Consider the following 17,259-nt stretch of genomic DNA (forward strand, 5'->3'; position numbering starts at 1 on the left):
AATAGAGCATAATAGAGCAACCTTTTTTTTTTTTTTTTTTCTTCTTAGGATACTTACACCAGACAACCTGAGTAGCCGGGGATATATGTACCCAAATGTAAAGAGGAAAAAGGAGACAGTGAACACAACTTCTTTCCAGAAGCCAAAATAAGCCCCAGATTTTTGCCCCATGAAAACTAATGCACATAGTTTGATACGGTCACATTTAACCATTTTATTGATAATAGTGTCGGCAGTTGCAAAGAACTGTACAATGGAGGCCTCAATGCTCAAAGAACCCATTAGGTGGCAGTGGGGACACAGGCATCTTTTGATGTCTGATTACAGCCCGCCCCCGCCCATGCTTCCTCCAGTTATGGAGCCTTAGGGAAGTGACATCGTGAGGCAGCTTTTCAGGGGAGGAGATAGGGGAGGCAAACAACCAGAGAAAACAAAACAAACAAAAGTTATGGCCTATAGTATCCAACAGACGAGGAACTGTTGGTCATCTGGACTCAACTCCTGTTCTTGATTTTAACATGTTTTTATTTGTCCTTGTTACGATTCTTTCAGTAAAATAACTTTATACCTAAGTTCTTTAGATGACTTGTGTGCTGTTTACAATATCTCTGTGTTGTCAGTTTTTGAACATAAGCTAGAACGTGAGTAGGGAGTATGGCTCATTTTGCTTGGGACACAGTACATTTAATACGTACATTTACAGTGACACTCTCATTCTCTGAAATGAGTGCTCATGAAAGGCTTTTTGTGGTCCTGGTACATGCTGTACATTGAGATTCCTGGGAAAAGGACTCTGACATTTCTTTGCAAGAAGTTTATTGGGGAGTGCCTTTAGGAACATCCCCTGTGAGAGTGACAGGAGCAGGGCTGGGCGGAGGGAGAAGAAGCTGCCACACGTGTGCAGCCCATCCTGTAGGAGCTCCACAGCTGGATGGCTCCTCAGAGACCCCCTTGGGACTTTATACCTACCCAACCCCAAATGATCAGCCAATACATGTGGGCTGCCCCTGTGAAGGGGGCAGAAAAATAATTCGGCTGGACACTGTCAGCCACCAACACTCCCTCATTCTGGGTGAATGAGCACCTCAGTCCCGAAAGAGGAATCTGGGCCACACACCAGAGTATCTACAGCAGGGGAGAAGGCCTACTTTCTCTGCATCACCCTTATTTTTAGGTCCCTCTGATGCTGCCTCTCCCACAGACGCTACCTGTATTAGAAACTGTTAAACAGGGGCACCTGGGTGGCTCAGTCGGTTAAGCGGCCGACTTCGGCTCAGGTCATGATCTCGCGGTCCGTGAGTTCGAGCCCCGCGTCGGGCTCTGCGCTGACAGCTCAGAGCCTGGAGCCTGTTTCAGATTCTGTGTCTCCCTCTCTCTCTGCCCCTCCCCCATTCATGCTCTGTCTCTCTCTGTCCCAAAAATAAATAAAAAATGATGAAAAAAAAAAAAAATAAAAAAATAAATAAATAAACGTTTAAAAAATTAAAAAAAAAAAAAAAGAAACTATGAAACAGGCAGGCCCGAGTGCCGGAGTCCATCTGGGCACCCTCTGGAGGGATGCAGTGCAGGGTCACCATGGCAGACCTGCAGCAGCTCCAGGTGCAGAAGGCAGTAGACTCTGCGGTGAAGAGTCTGGAGAGAGAGAACATCCAGAAGATGCTCATGTTCTGGTACAGCTGTTGTGAGGATAGTCGGGAGGCCACGCGGCAGGTGCACCAATGCATTGAGTGCTGCCATGCGCCTCTGGCTCAAACCCAGTTGAAGAAATTCCAGGGCTGCCTGGCCCAGTGCACCATGCACTGCAGTGACAAAGCCAAAGATTCAATAGATGCAGGAAATAGAGGGTTTCAGGTGAAGTGGCAGCTGGAGACTTGTGTGACCAAGTATGTGGATGACCACATGCACCTCATCCCAACCATGACTGAGAAGATCTCTTATCCACTGGGAAATTGAAGTCTTTGTAATTGGCCATCAAGGCTGACAGCAGTAATCCATTTAATTTTTTTTAATGTTTATTTTACTTTTGAGAGATACAGAGCATGAGTGGAGGTGGGGCAGAGAGCAAGAGGGAGACACAGAATCTGAAGCAGGCTCCAGGTTCCAAACTGTCAGCATAGAACCCGACATGGGACTCGAATCCATGAATCCTCAGATGGTGACCTGAGCCGATGCGGGAGGCTTAACCGACTGAGCCACCCAGTGCTCCAGCAGGAATCCATTTAAAAAGCAAAATGAGTTTTGGTCTTTGAAGTTTATGAAGAAATTAAGGATAGCAGGCAAGTTTGAGGCATGTGTCACTTGCCTCTACACACTGGTTCCTTTGTGTTTCAACCCTAGAAAGTGAAATGGAAAAAACTGGTGCTAAAATTTGGGTCTGAGATAGCACAGGAGAATTTTTGGTAACCTAAATTTCACATGCACTGGCACTAGGGATCTCCCTTGTACCAAGCCAGAGGCTTTAAGGTACAAGATTCTTCTTAGTATACAGGTACAAACAGGTTGCTAGGTTCCCCTAACCTGCCTATGATCTGGTGGAGTACAAGCAGAGATGTTTCTGTTGTTGCCAACCTCCTGTTTACCAGAAGGATCACCAAATCATTTTCTATAAGCTGTAAAGCAAAGTCCATGAGGTCGCTAATTTAGAAGGGAAAAAAGCTTTCTGGGTCTTCGTTTTGCTTGGTTTTGTTTTATATACAATGTTTTGTTTTATATATATGAAGTTGATTTAAGGTGCAGAGGTGGGAGAGGTAGTTTGGGTAAGAACTTTGAACAGTTCCTCGTGGGTATCTATTTCTGGCCATCAAGATGTGGATATGCATTTCTTGAAATACGTATTACATCTTTCAGCTAAGAGACCCTGCAGAAACAAGAGAAGGGATGTTACACTGGGTATGGGAAGCAGATCTCCCCTCTCACTGGCTGTCATGATGGGCCCTGAGCCTATCTGCAGCAGAACAACTGAACAATCTTGCTGTAACACTTTCCCTTGAAGGGAAAGGGGGTTTTGATTGCACTATGTACCAGTATCCAGGAGTGAGCATTGAAGGAGAAACTGTTGCCTTCTTAATTAAGAGAGTTATTAGGTACTGAATTTGGAAAAACCTGGTTTTTATAGAAGAGAAGGAATGAAAGCCTAAACTCAGTATTGCTTATTTAGCCCCCTGAAATAACAGAGCCCTATTGAGACAATCCCTTGGCAACAGGAAGGCTGAAGGAGAAAAAGTAAGCAACTCAGGTGAGCTGTGATTCCTTTAAAGCAAAAGATGGACAGCCACCCCCTCATTACCAAATAACACTTTTGCCTGTGGCCGTTGCAGTAAGCAGTGTTCTGCCCTTTATCATTTCATTATTTTTTTTTCACCAATTTATTATTTGAAATGATAACATAGCCAATATTTGGTGTTTCAAGGTTGTAATATATGTTCCTAGTGGTTCAGCTTAAAAAAAAAAAGGTATAGTTATTCCTCAAAAAAGAAAAAAAGAAACTGTGAAACAATGTCACCTTCTCATTTTGTTTTCCCAACATTAAAAGCTAATAGAAAATGTCTTGGTACTTCCTGCAGATGATGTCATGTTTGTTTTAAATCGATTTCTGAGTGTGTGTGTGTGTGTGTGTGTGTGTGTGTAGAGAAATTAATATATAAATGCTAATATATATATATATATAATATATATATATAATGCTATAGGAGAGCTTGCTTATGCATAAGCAACTCAGATATACAGATTAAGTATTTCTTCCGTTGAAAAATTTTCCAAAAAATTTTGGCACAATTGGTAATTATTTACTCCAGCACATCAAAATCCAATAGGGTAAAATTTATAAACAGAAAAGCCATTAGGGTAAATTTTATTTTTTACAAAAAAGGAATACGTAATTTTTTCCCTTAAAATAGCCTCTTCATGGGTAGAAAACGATCAACTATTTATATAGAAGTTTTAAAATCTTTTAAATTTTATATTTTTGCCTGATTTTGTCTTCTTTTGTATTCTATGACACTGATGCTTACTAACTTTTTTCCAGTTTCAGCTAGAAGAATTACTTTCTTTCCCTTATAGTCATTTGACTAATTTGACCCCCAAATGTCTTTTGGATGTATTTCCCTTTCTCCATCCTAGTGCTGTACAGACCAAGCTGTCATCATTTTCTCTCCTAGCCTGATGTAATAGTCCCTAAGAATGGGGTTCCTTCCCTGAGATTCATCTTCCACACTTGGCTCCCAGATTGATCTTCTGGAAACACCAGTCTAAGCATACCCACACCTACTTGTGAAATCCCAACCTGTTAGCCCACCATATAAGGCCACTGGTGATATGGTCACAGCCTGCTTCACGTCCTGAGCACTGACCACACGTTCCAGGTACAAACTTACCTTGCTCTTTCATGCCTTACTGCTTTGCTCCTAGGTTCTGTTCTATGTCGCATGCTTTTCCTCACTTCCCTGTTTGGAAGAATATCTTTTTTTTTTTTTTTAATTTTTTTAATGTTTATCCTTGAGAGAGAGACAGAGCACGAGCAGGGGAGGGGCAGAGAGAAAGGGAGACACAGAATCCAAAAGTAGGCTCCAAGCTCTGGGTGGCTCAGCTGGTTGAGCGTCTGACCTCCGCTCAAGTCATGATCTCTCAGTCCATGAGTTTGAGCCCCATGTCAGGCTCTGTGCTGACAGCTCAGAACCTGGAGCCTGCTTCAGATTCTGTATTTCCCCCTCTGTCTGCTCCTCCCCCACTCGTGCTCTGTCTCTCTCTGACTCTCAAAAATAAATAAGCATTAAAAAAAATTATATATATAAAAAAAGATCCAGTTCCGAAGGGGCATTGTGACTGCTCACCACCTTTCTCAGACAGGGCTTCTTGCTTCCCTCATCTGCTTCCTTTAGTATTTTTACATATAGTAAGAACACCCTAGACTACTGGTGTTTAGAGTAGAGCTCCTTGGGGCATCTGGGTGGCTCAGTTGATTAAACATCCGACTCTTAGTTTCTGTTCAGGTCATGATCTCGCAGATCTGTGGGTTCAAGCTCCGCATTGGGCTCTATGCTGACTGCGCAGAGGCTGCTTGGGATTCTCTGTCTCACTCTCTATCTCTCTAACCCTTCCCTACTTGTGCTGTCTCTGTCTCTCTCAAAATAGATAAATAAATAAAACTTAAAAAAAAAAAAAAAGAACAGCTCCTTTAGGAATCATATGGAAGGGGCAAGGTGTGTCTGGCACTAATAGAATTCCATCTCCTTGAGAACATAGAAGAAGCAAACTTTTGACAGCAGTGAACATTATATTTGACTTTGGAGAATATTCTAAAGATTTCTTGTAATTAGCATTATGATATTTCTCTGACATGGGCATATAACCACATGACACTAGTTTCTTCATAAGGCTATTACTACTAAGGAATCAAGGTTTTGAAGCATTTTCTGGTTGGAGAGAACTTTTAATTGATCCTAATTAATGGTGTGTCTGCAGGCAATTGAAAGTGATTTTTACATTCACGTTTGCTGATAAGGATATAGATAGGAAAAAACAGGACTGTAATAGCTTGATGATGAGCAATTTAATCCATGTATCTCTGGTTTATTTTTTTAGCGTTACTGATTAGCTGCCTAATTTGTTGCTTTCTCCACAGGCAGAGGGAATTAGAACCAGTTAACTTGATAGTCAATGGAAGAATAAAACTAATGTAAGTATGACAAGAAAGGGACTATAATTTACAGATATATGTGGCCATTCATCTTGTGGTTTAGGAAGGCAGAAGTATTGAATGTGGAGCCCATGTTTTTTGACTTTCTTTTGCTATGACTTGTAAAGTGCCCAGGTTAGGTCACTTTTTCTGTCCCAACGTAAAAAAAAAAAAAAAAAAAAAAAAAAAAAAAAAAAAAAAAGGATACATAGCTCCCTGCATCATCATGAGACAAACAAGTTGTGTGACTATAATAGCTGCCTGTAACAGTTTGTGAGCCCAGATTAAATGGTCTTGGGCCTCTTCTGGCTGTAATTGAATTTGTTTCGTTTTACTTGGCTTTTGCTTTGCATCACTCTCCGACCCCTGTTTTATGATCCAAAGAAGGCATGTCAACATGCTTGACTGGCAGGTGGAATAGTACATTGGACCCAGGATCTGTAGTTCTAGTGTGCATTCTGCCTCTCACTAGCTCAGAGACCTTAACTTGGGTCAGCCTGCATTTCCTTATCTATGTTTCCTTGTGGCCCTGAGACTTTGTGCTTCTTAGGTTTATGGGGAGTCAAGAAAGTTGACATATATGGGATGCCTGGGTGGATCAGTCAGTTCAGAGTCCGACTTCGGCTTGGGTCATGATCAAACAGTTCATGTGTTCAAGCCCTGCGTCAGGCTGTGGGCTGATAGTTCAGAGCCTAGAGCCTGCTTCAGATTCTGGGCCTCCCTCTCTGCCCCTTCCCAACTCACACTCTGTCTCTGTCTCTGTCTCTCTCTTTCTCAAAAATAAATGTTAAAAAAAAAAAAGAAAGAAAGTTGACATATGGTCTTTCCTGATTAATCCAGTCCATAGACAATTAACTTGATCCTACCCCCATCTCTCCTTTCTCTGAGTTTTTAAGGAAGTATACCTGGGTTACACAGTCTAACCTGTATTAGTCCTCTGATGGTAAGCTCTTGTAAAGCAGGATTCCATGCATGAAATCCCATCTCATCCCCTCTCCCCACCCCCCTCAGTCAACTCCTAGATCTAGGCATTTGTTGTGGATTCAATTAATACATGTCAGCTATAGGAGGAACCTCAGGGACTCCAGTTTTATCTCTTCAAAATTGACTTCTTTTACTTTGCAGAGAAAAGAAAGGTCATCTAGCATAAATTTCCTTTGATAGCTCCCCCCTCCAGCACATACACCTAAAAATTATTTGTGTTGACTCATCCTTGGAAAGATTGAAAAAATATGACTGTATTAAAATATAAATAATGTATATAACCAAAAAATTAGGCAAGCCACAAAGCACAAGAAGATATTTGCATTTAAGAATCAGTAACCAGATGGGGCGCCTGGGTGGCTCAGTCGGTTGAGCGTCCGACTTCGGCTCAGGTCATGATCTCGCGGTCCGTGAGTTCGAGCCCCGATTCAGGCTCTGGGCTGATGGCTCAGAGCCTGGAGCCTGTTTCAGATTCTGTGTCTCCCTCTCTCTCTGCCCCTCCCCCGTTCATGCTCTGTCTCTCTCTGTCTCAAAAATAAATAAATGTTAAAAAAAATTTTTTTTAAAAATAAATAAATAAATAAAAGAATCAGTAACCAGAATTTAAAAAACAAAACGAAAACAAAAACCACACTATACATGATGCATAATCATTAAGAAAACAGCCTAATGGAATGGTGAAAATAATGAGGAGAAGAAGATAGAGGAAAAGATACGAACAAACAATTTACAAAAGAAAGAATCCCAAATTACCAATAAACATATGGGAGATACTCAAACTTATGCATAGTCAGGGTCAGGCGTATGTCAACAAAAACTGTAACCCATTAAGTGGGAGAAAATTTAAAAGACTGGAAAAAGCCCAGACAGTGGTAACACTATGCACAGCTGATGGGAGTACATGTGGTTCTATCCATGTGGAGAGTGAATGGGCATCTCTCCCAAGCCAGCAATTCCACTCCCTGAGAAGCTCTCGATATGTAATAAGGAGACACATAAAATGTATTACAGCTTTGATTTTAAAAACAGAAACCTTAAACATAACAATCTGAATGTCCACTAACAAAGAAATGGAGAAAAAAAATTAGGGGATGAATAAATATTCATGAAATTAGTAAAAACAAACTAGAGGTACATGTATCAACATGGATAAATGTCAAAAACAATGTTCAGCAAAAATAAATTACAGAGTAATATGTATAGCAGGAGGCCACTTACACACATTTTAAAGTCATGCAAAAATATGTTGTTTACGGGAACACATGTATAGTAAAAGTGTAAGACCATGCATGGGAATGAAAACTACCAAATTCAGGATGGTGTTTTTATCTGGGGAAGAAGAAAGGGCCATTGGGATCAGAGAGTAGTACGCAGGAGGCTTTCCACTACATCTGTAATATTTAACATATACATTTATTTATTTTAAAATATGTAAGTTCTCTCAAGGCCTCCTTTGTAAACCTTAGGAAAATGTACCCAACACCTCACAGGCGTGGCTTGGATACCACATTACTAGAAGATGCCAACACAGCCCCACATCAGGGCTTATAACTTTGGAGCCAAATGCCCCCTTCAGTCAGTGGTCCTCATACGGGACATAATCTGTATGACTGTGGGTGTATGTACCAGCCTGACAACATCAAACAAACAAACCCATCTTCTCCTCCTTCCTTGCATCTCAGAGTCAAAGGGTGAGATCTTTCTTCTGCCGGAGGCAAATCCCTCCAGCTGGGCTGAGCTGGGCTCATTTCTCCTCAGCTTCCCTCTGTCATTTAACCCCTCATCCCTGCAGCTCCAGCCCTTCTTCCCTACATGCTCTTTCTCCCAGCCTTTGACCCTGTGTTTCTATTTGCTGCTACTCCATCCCACTGTGGTCTGGTTTTCTCTTTCACCACATCACTGAAATCACTCTTATCCATAAAGTCACCAAGGCCCTGTAACCCTCAAAGAGAGGGAGCCACTCAGCAGTTCTTGCCTCACTTGATCTTTGCAACATTTGGCACCTTCCTTGGAAAACTCCTCTTTTGCCTTCTGTGACATTATTGTCTCTTGCATTTCCTTCCTTTGGCTGCTAGTCTGTTTTCATGGCTCTTGTTCTACCTCCCAGCTTGTGAATGCTAGTGTTCCTAATTCACCTCTGCTTCTTCTCAGTCTCAACATTTACTAAACAAATATTTATTGAACCCCTACTGGATGCTAGGCGCTTTTCTCAGTGCTAGGGATTCAGCAGTGATAAGGCCTTGCCCTCACGGAGCTAACATTCCCGTGAGGGGAGACTGACAGCAACGGTTATAAAAAATAGAACTAGGGACGCCTGGGTGGCTCAGTCGGTTAAGCGGCCGACTTCAGCTCAGGTCATGATCTTGCGGTCCGTGAGTTCGAGCCCCGCGTCGGGCTCTGTGCTGACAGCTCAGAGCCTGGAGCCTGTTTCAGATTCTGTGTCTCCCTCTCTCTTTGACCCTCCCCCGTTCATGCTCTGTCTCTCTTTGTCTCAAAAATAAATAAACGTTAAAAAATTTAAAATAATAATAATAAAAATAAAAAATAGAACTATAATATTTACATGGTGATAAATTCCATGGAGGAAAATAAAGGAAAGTAAGGGGATACATGTGCCAAAGGAAGGGACCAGTTGTATTTGTTGTATAGCGAAAGGTCAGGAGAGCCTCAATTAAAAATTGACTTTGGGGCTGACACATGAAGGGAGTAAGAATTGTGAGCCTGTGGATATTTGGTGGAAGATCATTCCATGCAGAAGGAACAGCAAGTGCAGAGGCTCTGGAATGAGAGTGTTCCAGTTTGGGACATATTGAGTTTGAAAGGCCTATTATACATTTAAGTGGAAATGCCAGGAAGGATATAGATATAGATATAGATATAGATATAGATATAGATATATAGATATAGATATAGATATAGATATATCCTTTCTAGAACATAAGCTCCATTCGAACAAGAGCTTGTAAAATAGACCAAGGTCCCACCAGCTAAAGGGAGGAAATCCAAGAGAAAATAATGTCATAAGGAAGGTGTCAAATGTTGCAAAGATTGAGTAGAGGGACTGCAGAGTGGCTCTGTCTTTAAAATTTAGAGGACCTTTCTGACTTTATGGATGATAGTCATTTCATATATATATATATACATATATACGTACATATGTATATATGCACATATATACATATATATACCTATGTGTATACATATATATATATATATATATATATATATATATACATTTGTATACATATATATATAAAATAAAGTAGCTTTGGGCAGGAGCAGGTTTGTTAGAAGTGTGAGAGAGTGAACCAAGAGTTTAATTTGGACTAGGTTAAGTGATAGTATTTTAAAGATCAACATGGAGATGTAAGTAGGGACTTGAATTTATTTAAGAAATTGTTTTGTTTTGAGAGAGGGCACAAGTAAGCAAGGGGCAGAGAGAAAGGGTGAGAGAGAATTCCACAAGTTGCAGAGAGAGAGAGAGAGAGATAAGCGGGGCTTACCTGAAGCGGGGCTTGTGCTCACCCGAAATGGGGCTCGGGCTCACCTGATTCTGAACTTGAGCTCACCCAAAGCAGGGCTCAAACTCACAAACTGTTAAATCATGACCTGAGCAGGGCTCAAGCCCATGCAATGTGGGGCTTGTGCTCACTCAAAGTGGGGCTTGAGCTCACCTGACGTGGGGCTCGAACTCACAAACCTTGAGATCATGACCTGAACGAAAGTCTGATGCTTAATTGAGTAAGCCACGCTGCTGCCCCTATTTAAGAAATATTTGTTGGGCACCTGGAATTTCACGTCTGTTAATAGCAGAATAGTTTACATTGGATTAACCCTTTTGCAAATAGGAATTATAAACTCTGGATGAAAAAAATTACCTAAAGGCATTAAAGAGAAACCAAACTAGAAACTAGAGAAGAGTTGACACTTAGGAGAAGAGAATGGCACTAGATGAGTTACTGTTTGTTTGTTTTTTAAATAGCTTTTTGCCTCAGGGCAAGCACCAGAAAATGTCATGCTGGGGCACTTAGAATATGGATAGAAACCCACAGTTTTGATGAATTTATTTGAGGAATTAGCAGACAGAGTTTGAGGCTATCACAGCAACTGGAAAATGGCAGTGGTAGTGGAATACCCTAGAAAGGAGAGAATTGCAGAGGAGAGGTTCCAGATTCTGTGCATTAAGTTTTCCCAAGCTCTGGCTGATCTCTGAACTACACACATGTGGGGGCAGACTTCAGTCAGTCCAACAAATGACGAAAGAACTGAATGGAAATTTTAATCATAGAGGAGAAAATTTAGTAACCAAGTTAGCACTTTAGTAAAATAAAAAATTCAAAGCTTAGCATAACAAAAACCATAGTCTCTATAATGTGCCATTTACAATGTGCAAGCACAATACAAAATTACTAGATAAGCAAAAAAGCAGAAAAATGTGACCCATAATCAAGAGAAAAGACAATAGATGGAAATTGATCCTAAGATGAGCAGAAATCAGAATTAGGACACAGTTCTTTTAAACTAGCTATTATAAGGGATAAAAACTGGTGCAGCCACTCTGGAAAACAGTATGGAGGTTCCTCAAAAAATTAAAAATAAAACTACCCTATGACCCAGCAATTGCACTACCAAGTATCCAAAAAATACAGAAGTGCTGTCTCAAAGGGGCATGTTCATCCCAATATTTATAGCAGCCCTATCAACAATGGCCAAAGTATGGGAAGAACCCAAAGTATGTCCATCGACTGATGAATGAATAAAGAAGATGTTGTATATATATACAATGGAGTATTATTCGGCAATCAAAAAGAATGAAATCGTGCCATTTTCAACAACGTGGATGTAACTAGAGTGTATTATGCTAAGTGAAATAAGTCAGTCAGAGAAAGACAAATATATGATTTCACTCATATGTGGAATTTAAGATACAAAACAGATGAACATAAGGGAAGGGAAGCAAAAATAATATAAAAACAGAGAAGAAGACAAACTATAAGAGACTCTTAAATACAGAGAACAAACAGGGTTGCTGGAGGGGTGTTGGATGAGGGGAAGGACTAAAGGGGTGAGGGGCACTAAGCAGGACACTTGTTGGGATGAGCACTGGGTATGATCAGTGCTCTTGTATGATCATTAGCACTTGGGTAGACCAGCTGGCTTAAATTGGGAGGGCAGTCTTTTTCAGTGAAATTATTTTTGGATTCTTTTCAACTGTAGGTGGTAGACTACCCTTATTTGCTTTTTATACCACTTTTTATGGAATAGTACTCATGCCCACCATTCATATTCCTAGGGCCTTTGCTTCTGAGCTAGATTTAGTAGGCCCTTTTATGAGTCTATCTAAAATGGGTTTTAGCAACTCATTTGCCAAAACAAGGTCTAAATTTCTCCAAAATATTATCTTTTGTTTGCAGTCCTTTTCAGCTCATCAGCAGTTACTGATTTCAGATCCACCATGTAGGGAGATGGTTCTCTCTGAACATAGAGACCAGCTCAAACTGGGAAAGCCAGGACCCGCAGAATGGTTGGACTCTCACAGCTGTACAGGTGTGAGTCACCCGTAACTTTGTAGAGAGGCCTTTGCTCCTGCCACACCCCTACATCAGCTGCTCTTTGCTTCTGCTCACCTTCCATTTGCCAGAGCTGGCTGGGTAAAGGACTGGAAAGTGGGCAAGCCAGAACTCACCTCTGCTCTTGCTGCTTTATACCAGTCCTCTTCTCGGTGGCCTACTGTTCTCCTTCTAGGAGCTTCCAGAAAAAATTATTCTCTTACAAAGTTTATAGTATGTCCCCTACTTGAAAAATATGCACATATTTTGGGTGTTTTCATTGCTGAAGCTAATGACCAGATTAGTATTTTCTGTAGACACCTCTTGATTTACTTAGTGTTCTTGCTCTGAACACACTTAACAGATAACATAGGGAGGGTTCTTGAAACCTGGGAGAGGCAATATTCCTCCAGAATGTCCAACCCAAGCCACACACAGCAAGTCTGTTGCCAACTCTCTACCTCTCAGAAACTCCTTTAGGATGACAGAGATCCCTTTAAAGTTCACTAAAAAGCAATTCAGATGCAGCAGAAGTATCAACAACAAAGATATACCAAAGAAGGAAAATAAGTTGTCAAGAACAGTGAGTAATGGTAGAGTTAAAAAAAATCAATATCTTTCCACATATTTCTATGCATGGGGTGCATCCATCAAAGTGAGTGGGTGACATTTGTCCCAGCCTAGCTGAGCCAGCCAGTGCTGCATGACTCACCTTCTGTGCTATCAGCAAACCACCAAGCCTCTTGCCTGGGAGTTAACAGACTCACTAAAAGGAAACTCTATTCTGAATCTGTCATTAATTGCATCTTTAAATGTAATCCACCTGCCAGCCAATTTACAAATTTCCTCCATATTCTCCAGGTTATTTCTAACTTTCCTCCCGATCACTTTTGCAGCCTAGCTGGATTTGATTGGGTTTATCTTAGTTTGCTTTGAGGAGGAATTGATATATCTCCCGTCTCTAAGAAGATCATTGTTTCTCCCTCACAGAGGTCAGGTAGAGCAGAGAGGTGATCTCATAGGGTTTTTCCACCCAGTGATTCTGATTTTTAAAACAAATATGTGAAAGCCCCAATCATTGCCTCTTAAAATCCCCTTTGTGCTCAAAGAGGAAGCTTGGTGAATAGTTCCAGCAAAGTATCAGGAATATCTGATAGCACTGATTCACCGAGTTTTGGAAACAAACCTCAGTTTCTCCAATTATGGGTTCAAGATGAGAAAACTTCCCTTTCTCACGTACCAACGAGGCAGCAATGAAGAGATCAGCCTGTCCTCTGACAAACATGAGACATGAATTGACACGTGTACCAGCTTTTTCCACCCCAGCTCATGCTGTGCCCTTCTGACTACATGGTTTCCCTGGGTTCTCTATTCAAGTCTTATTCATCCTTGGAGGTCCCCCTTTCTCTCAGGAACTTTTCCCAACTTACTGGCTCAGAGGGAGCTTTTCTTCCCCTGAACTGCTCTGGCACATATGCCAAAATCTCTTATACAACATTTGGTGTAGGCTTTCCAGGGTAGGGACTGTGCTGTATTCTTATTTGTACACTTATGGGATGGAAGTGCTTAGCTTACAGCACTGGTGTGCAATGTAGGCTGGGTATCAGAATCGCCCGTGCAGCTTTTAAGACATTACCAATGTTCAGGCCCCATAACAGACCTTCTGAATCAGAATTGCTACTTAGGTGAAATTACAGATCTTCCTCAAGTTATGGTGGCGTTACATCCCAGTAAATCCATTGTAAGTTGAAAATATCGCAAGTAGAAAATGCATTTAATATACCTAACCTACAGAACATCACCGCTTAGTCTAGTCTATCTTAAACACGCTCAGAACACCTACATTAGCCTATTGTTGGGCAAAATCATCTAACACAAGTGTATTTTATAATGAAGTGTTGAATATCTCATGTCATTTATTGAATACCATACTGAAAGTGAAAAAAAGAATGGTTGTATGGGTACAGATTGATTACAAGTGTAGCAGCTGTTTATTTTCATCACCACATGGCTGATGGCATCATGAGAGATGGTATGGTATATGGCTAACCTGGGAAAAGATCAAAATTCAAAGTATGGTTTCTACAGAATGCATGTTGCTTTCACACCGTTGAAAAGTTGAAAAATCATAAGTCACGCCATCGTAACTTGGGGGCTGTCTGTATATAGACTCTAGATTTGCATCAGAAATCTTGTGATGGCTGCCCCTGACCCCATCTCCAGGTCACTAGCTCCTACCCCCTTTATTTCTTACAGAACCTCCTTGTGCTCAGAGTCACCCTTCCTCAACATAGTTCCCTTGCTTCAGAGGAAGCCCCCATCACCTTAAGTGTGAGGTCAGGGGCTGAATAATCTGAAGCTAAATCCATGATTCAGGAATAGGCATGTGACCCAACTGTAGCCTCTGAGAGAAGCAAGAGGAAGGCTGAAGACTTCTGGGAAGGGTCTTTCTCTTGTAGGAAGCTTTACTTTTTCCTGCTGTTACACTAGTTGTTACTGGCAGCCACTCTGTGCTCTTTCTCACTCTCCTCTCCCTCTCCTCCAGAGGGAACAAGTCTTAGGATGAAGCTGTGAAAAAACCTGGATCCTTGGTGGTAGATCAAGCAAACCTGAGTTCATTGAAATTTGGACTGCCACTTATGTGCACTAATAAGTGCCTCACTGTTTAAGACAGTTCTGTTACTTGTGGCTGAAATACTCTCCTAGATACTCTTGTTTGTATTCCTTCAATCCCAGGTATCACCTGGCACAATGTCCTCTTTAGTAAATGCTCAATAAGCACTTGTTGAATGAATGAATTCACAGTCATTGAGCACCTATATATGCCAAGTACTGGAGATGAAGTAGTAACTAAATAAAGTCCCTGTCATCATGGATTTTATACTCTGGTGGAAATAAAACTGCCTTTTATGGATCAGGTTAGCAGCCTCTGTAGAGAAATAAACTTTGTTTCTGTTTGTGCAAGTAGATGGGTTCAACCAACATAAGTGGTTAGAATGGGAACACTTGTGCCAAAGGCTCACTGCTTAGGAATTCACCTGACCACCAGAGTGACTTTCTGCAGTTAAAGAAAAAGGAAATAACAAGTGGGATCATGAAGAATGCTTTGTCCCCAAGTTCATGACTCAGACGAAAAACTACAGTGCTCTTATTACCATATCTCAGCCACAGAGCATAAGACACGTAATTGCAGAGGACCAAATGGGAGTAACAATCTGAAAGGGTTAGGAAAACTCTATTTTACTAAATAAATGGAATTCGAAGAAGGGAAAACATGACCTACTGAGTATCAGTCTGTGAGTGTATGAAAGGTAATCACAAGGTAGGTGAGGATCAACTCACATCTAGCTCTTCCCTCTGTGTGATGCCCATTGCTGAAGATTAAGGGAGGAATCACCTGCTGAGGGAAATGCCTGATGTGAAGGCAGACTTTGGGTAGCAACAGGCTTGGTCAGAAGGCAAATTCAGACGGGTGGGTAGGAAGGAGCAATCCAACAAAATGAGTTGAGGGGCAAAATCCGGAAGACTTAACAGTGACGCAAGGCAAAGAGAAACATTAGACCTAGAAAGATGAAGGCTTCATGGACCAGGGCTCAGGAACTTTGAGGCCAGAGTCAAGGACATTGACCCTCCTGTCCTGAGGTCAGGCCTTCATAGTAAACTCAGTACCAGCTGACAGGAGACTGACAAAGCATGACCCCTTCCAGGGTAGGAGGTGTCACAAAGGCCTTGTGAGATAAGGTACTCAGTGTAGTGTAAATATTCAGTGAATGAATGAGCTCATCAGGCTGCCCTGTAAGATGGCAGCAGCCAGACCATTCTTCTTCCTTAAGCATTGAAAGTACAGTTTCTTCTGGAACTGGCAAAATTTCAGCTCTGTGAAACAAAAAGAATTGTGATGGACATCTTTTTTTTTTTTTTTTTTTCCTCCCACAACTTTCATCTCTGCCCCCTGGTCATAGCCCTGAAGTTTTTTGGGGGAGGCCAATCCTCCTCTTCCCCCAAACCATGGGGCCCAGGTGATGCCAATTCCCAATCACACTCTCCCATCTAGGAGTGGGTTACTTGACTAATTAGCATATTACTTCCCTCTAGACACAGTGATTGGTTCAGGGATGGGCATACAATCCAGGTTGGTCCAATGGAAGTCAATTCTGAGATCTTTGCTGGAAAGGCTGGAAGAGGCAGCTGTCTTTCTGCTGGGGCTGCTGAACTGTACAATGTAGAACCTAAGCATAGAGCTGTCAGGAGCCACTGCATGAAGAGGGCTTGCCAAGTGGAACCAATCCAAAGGAGAGTAGGGCTAAGAGAGAGGTAAGGAGAGATTGAAAGGCAATAATTCTGGCAATATAATTTTGAGTCTCTGGTACCAGCTATGCCTAAAGACAGGCCTACTCCTAGTCTTCTCTTTTACTATTGCTTAAGATAGTCTAAACTAGGTTTCTGTTACTTGCAACTTGGTGTCCTGAAATGATAAATAATGGAGACCATATTATGATAACTTGCTTTCCCATCTTCTCAGATAAATTGATGAGATCCAGCCAATCAACTTATGTAGTGCTTTCTATTGCCAAATATTGTTCCAAGCACTGGGGATAAAACCATGAATACAACTGAGACCTTGCCTTTGAGGAACTTAACTTCCAGCAGGAAGAGACCACTATTAAACAAATCAACAATAAATACATAAGAAAAGTTCAGGTATAGATAGAATCAAGAATATTACATAGGATCATGAGCGGGGAAGCCAGGGAAGGTCTCTTGAAGGAGGTGGTGACATTTGAGATGAGGTCATAATAATAAGAGGCAGCCATTCAAAGACTAGGAAAGAATGCTCCCACATAAAGAAGAGTGGGGGAGCTGGGCAGCTCAGTCGGCTAAGCATCCCACTCTTGATTTCAGCTCATGTCATGATCTCACGGTTCTTGAGTTTGAGGCCCACGTCAGCTGTGCTGTCAGCACAGAGCCTGATTGGGATTCTGTCTTCCTCTCTCTCTGCCCCTCCCCCACTTGCTCTCTCTCAAAAATAAACATTAAAAAAAAAGAGCAAAT

The 17,259-nt window shown here is 41.5% G+C and overlaps 1 protein-coding gene across 1 annotated transcript; it reads left to right on the plus strand.

Moving 5' to 3' along the window:
* Window positions 1-1,557: 1,557 nt before the first annotated feature.
* On the plus strand, window positions 1,558-2,266 carry LOC109272688 (protein FAM136A-like). Its single transcript, XM_053909909.1, has one exon. The coding sequence runs from the start codon at window positions 1,558-1,560 to the stop codon at window positions 1,951-1,953; it is 396 nt and encodes a 131-aa protein (XP_053765884.1). The 3' UTR covers window positions 1,954-2,266.
* Window positions 2,267-17,259: the final 14,993 nt, after the last annotated feature.

Source organism: Panthera pardus, unplaced genomic scaffold (assembly GCF_024362965.1).
Source record: "Panthera pardus isolate Hobbes unplaced genomic scaffold, ASM2436296v1 HiC_scaffold_22, whole genome shotgun sequence".
In the NCBI taxonomy this organism is placed as follows: Eukaryota; Metazoa; Chordata; class Mammalia; order Carnivora; family Felidae; genus Panthera; species Panthera pardus.

Bases quoted from the DNA above. Each gene is read 5' to 3' on its own strand.
- LOC109272688 (XM_053909909.1), top strand. From the start codon at position 1,558: ATGCAGTGCAGGGTCACCATGGCAGACCTGCAGCAGCTCCAGGTGCAG.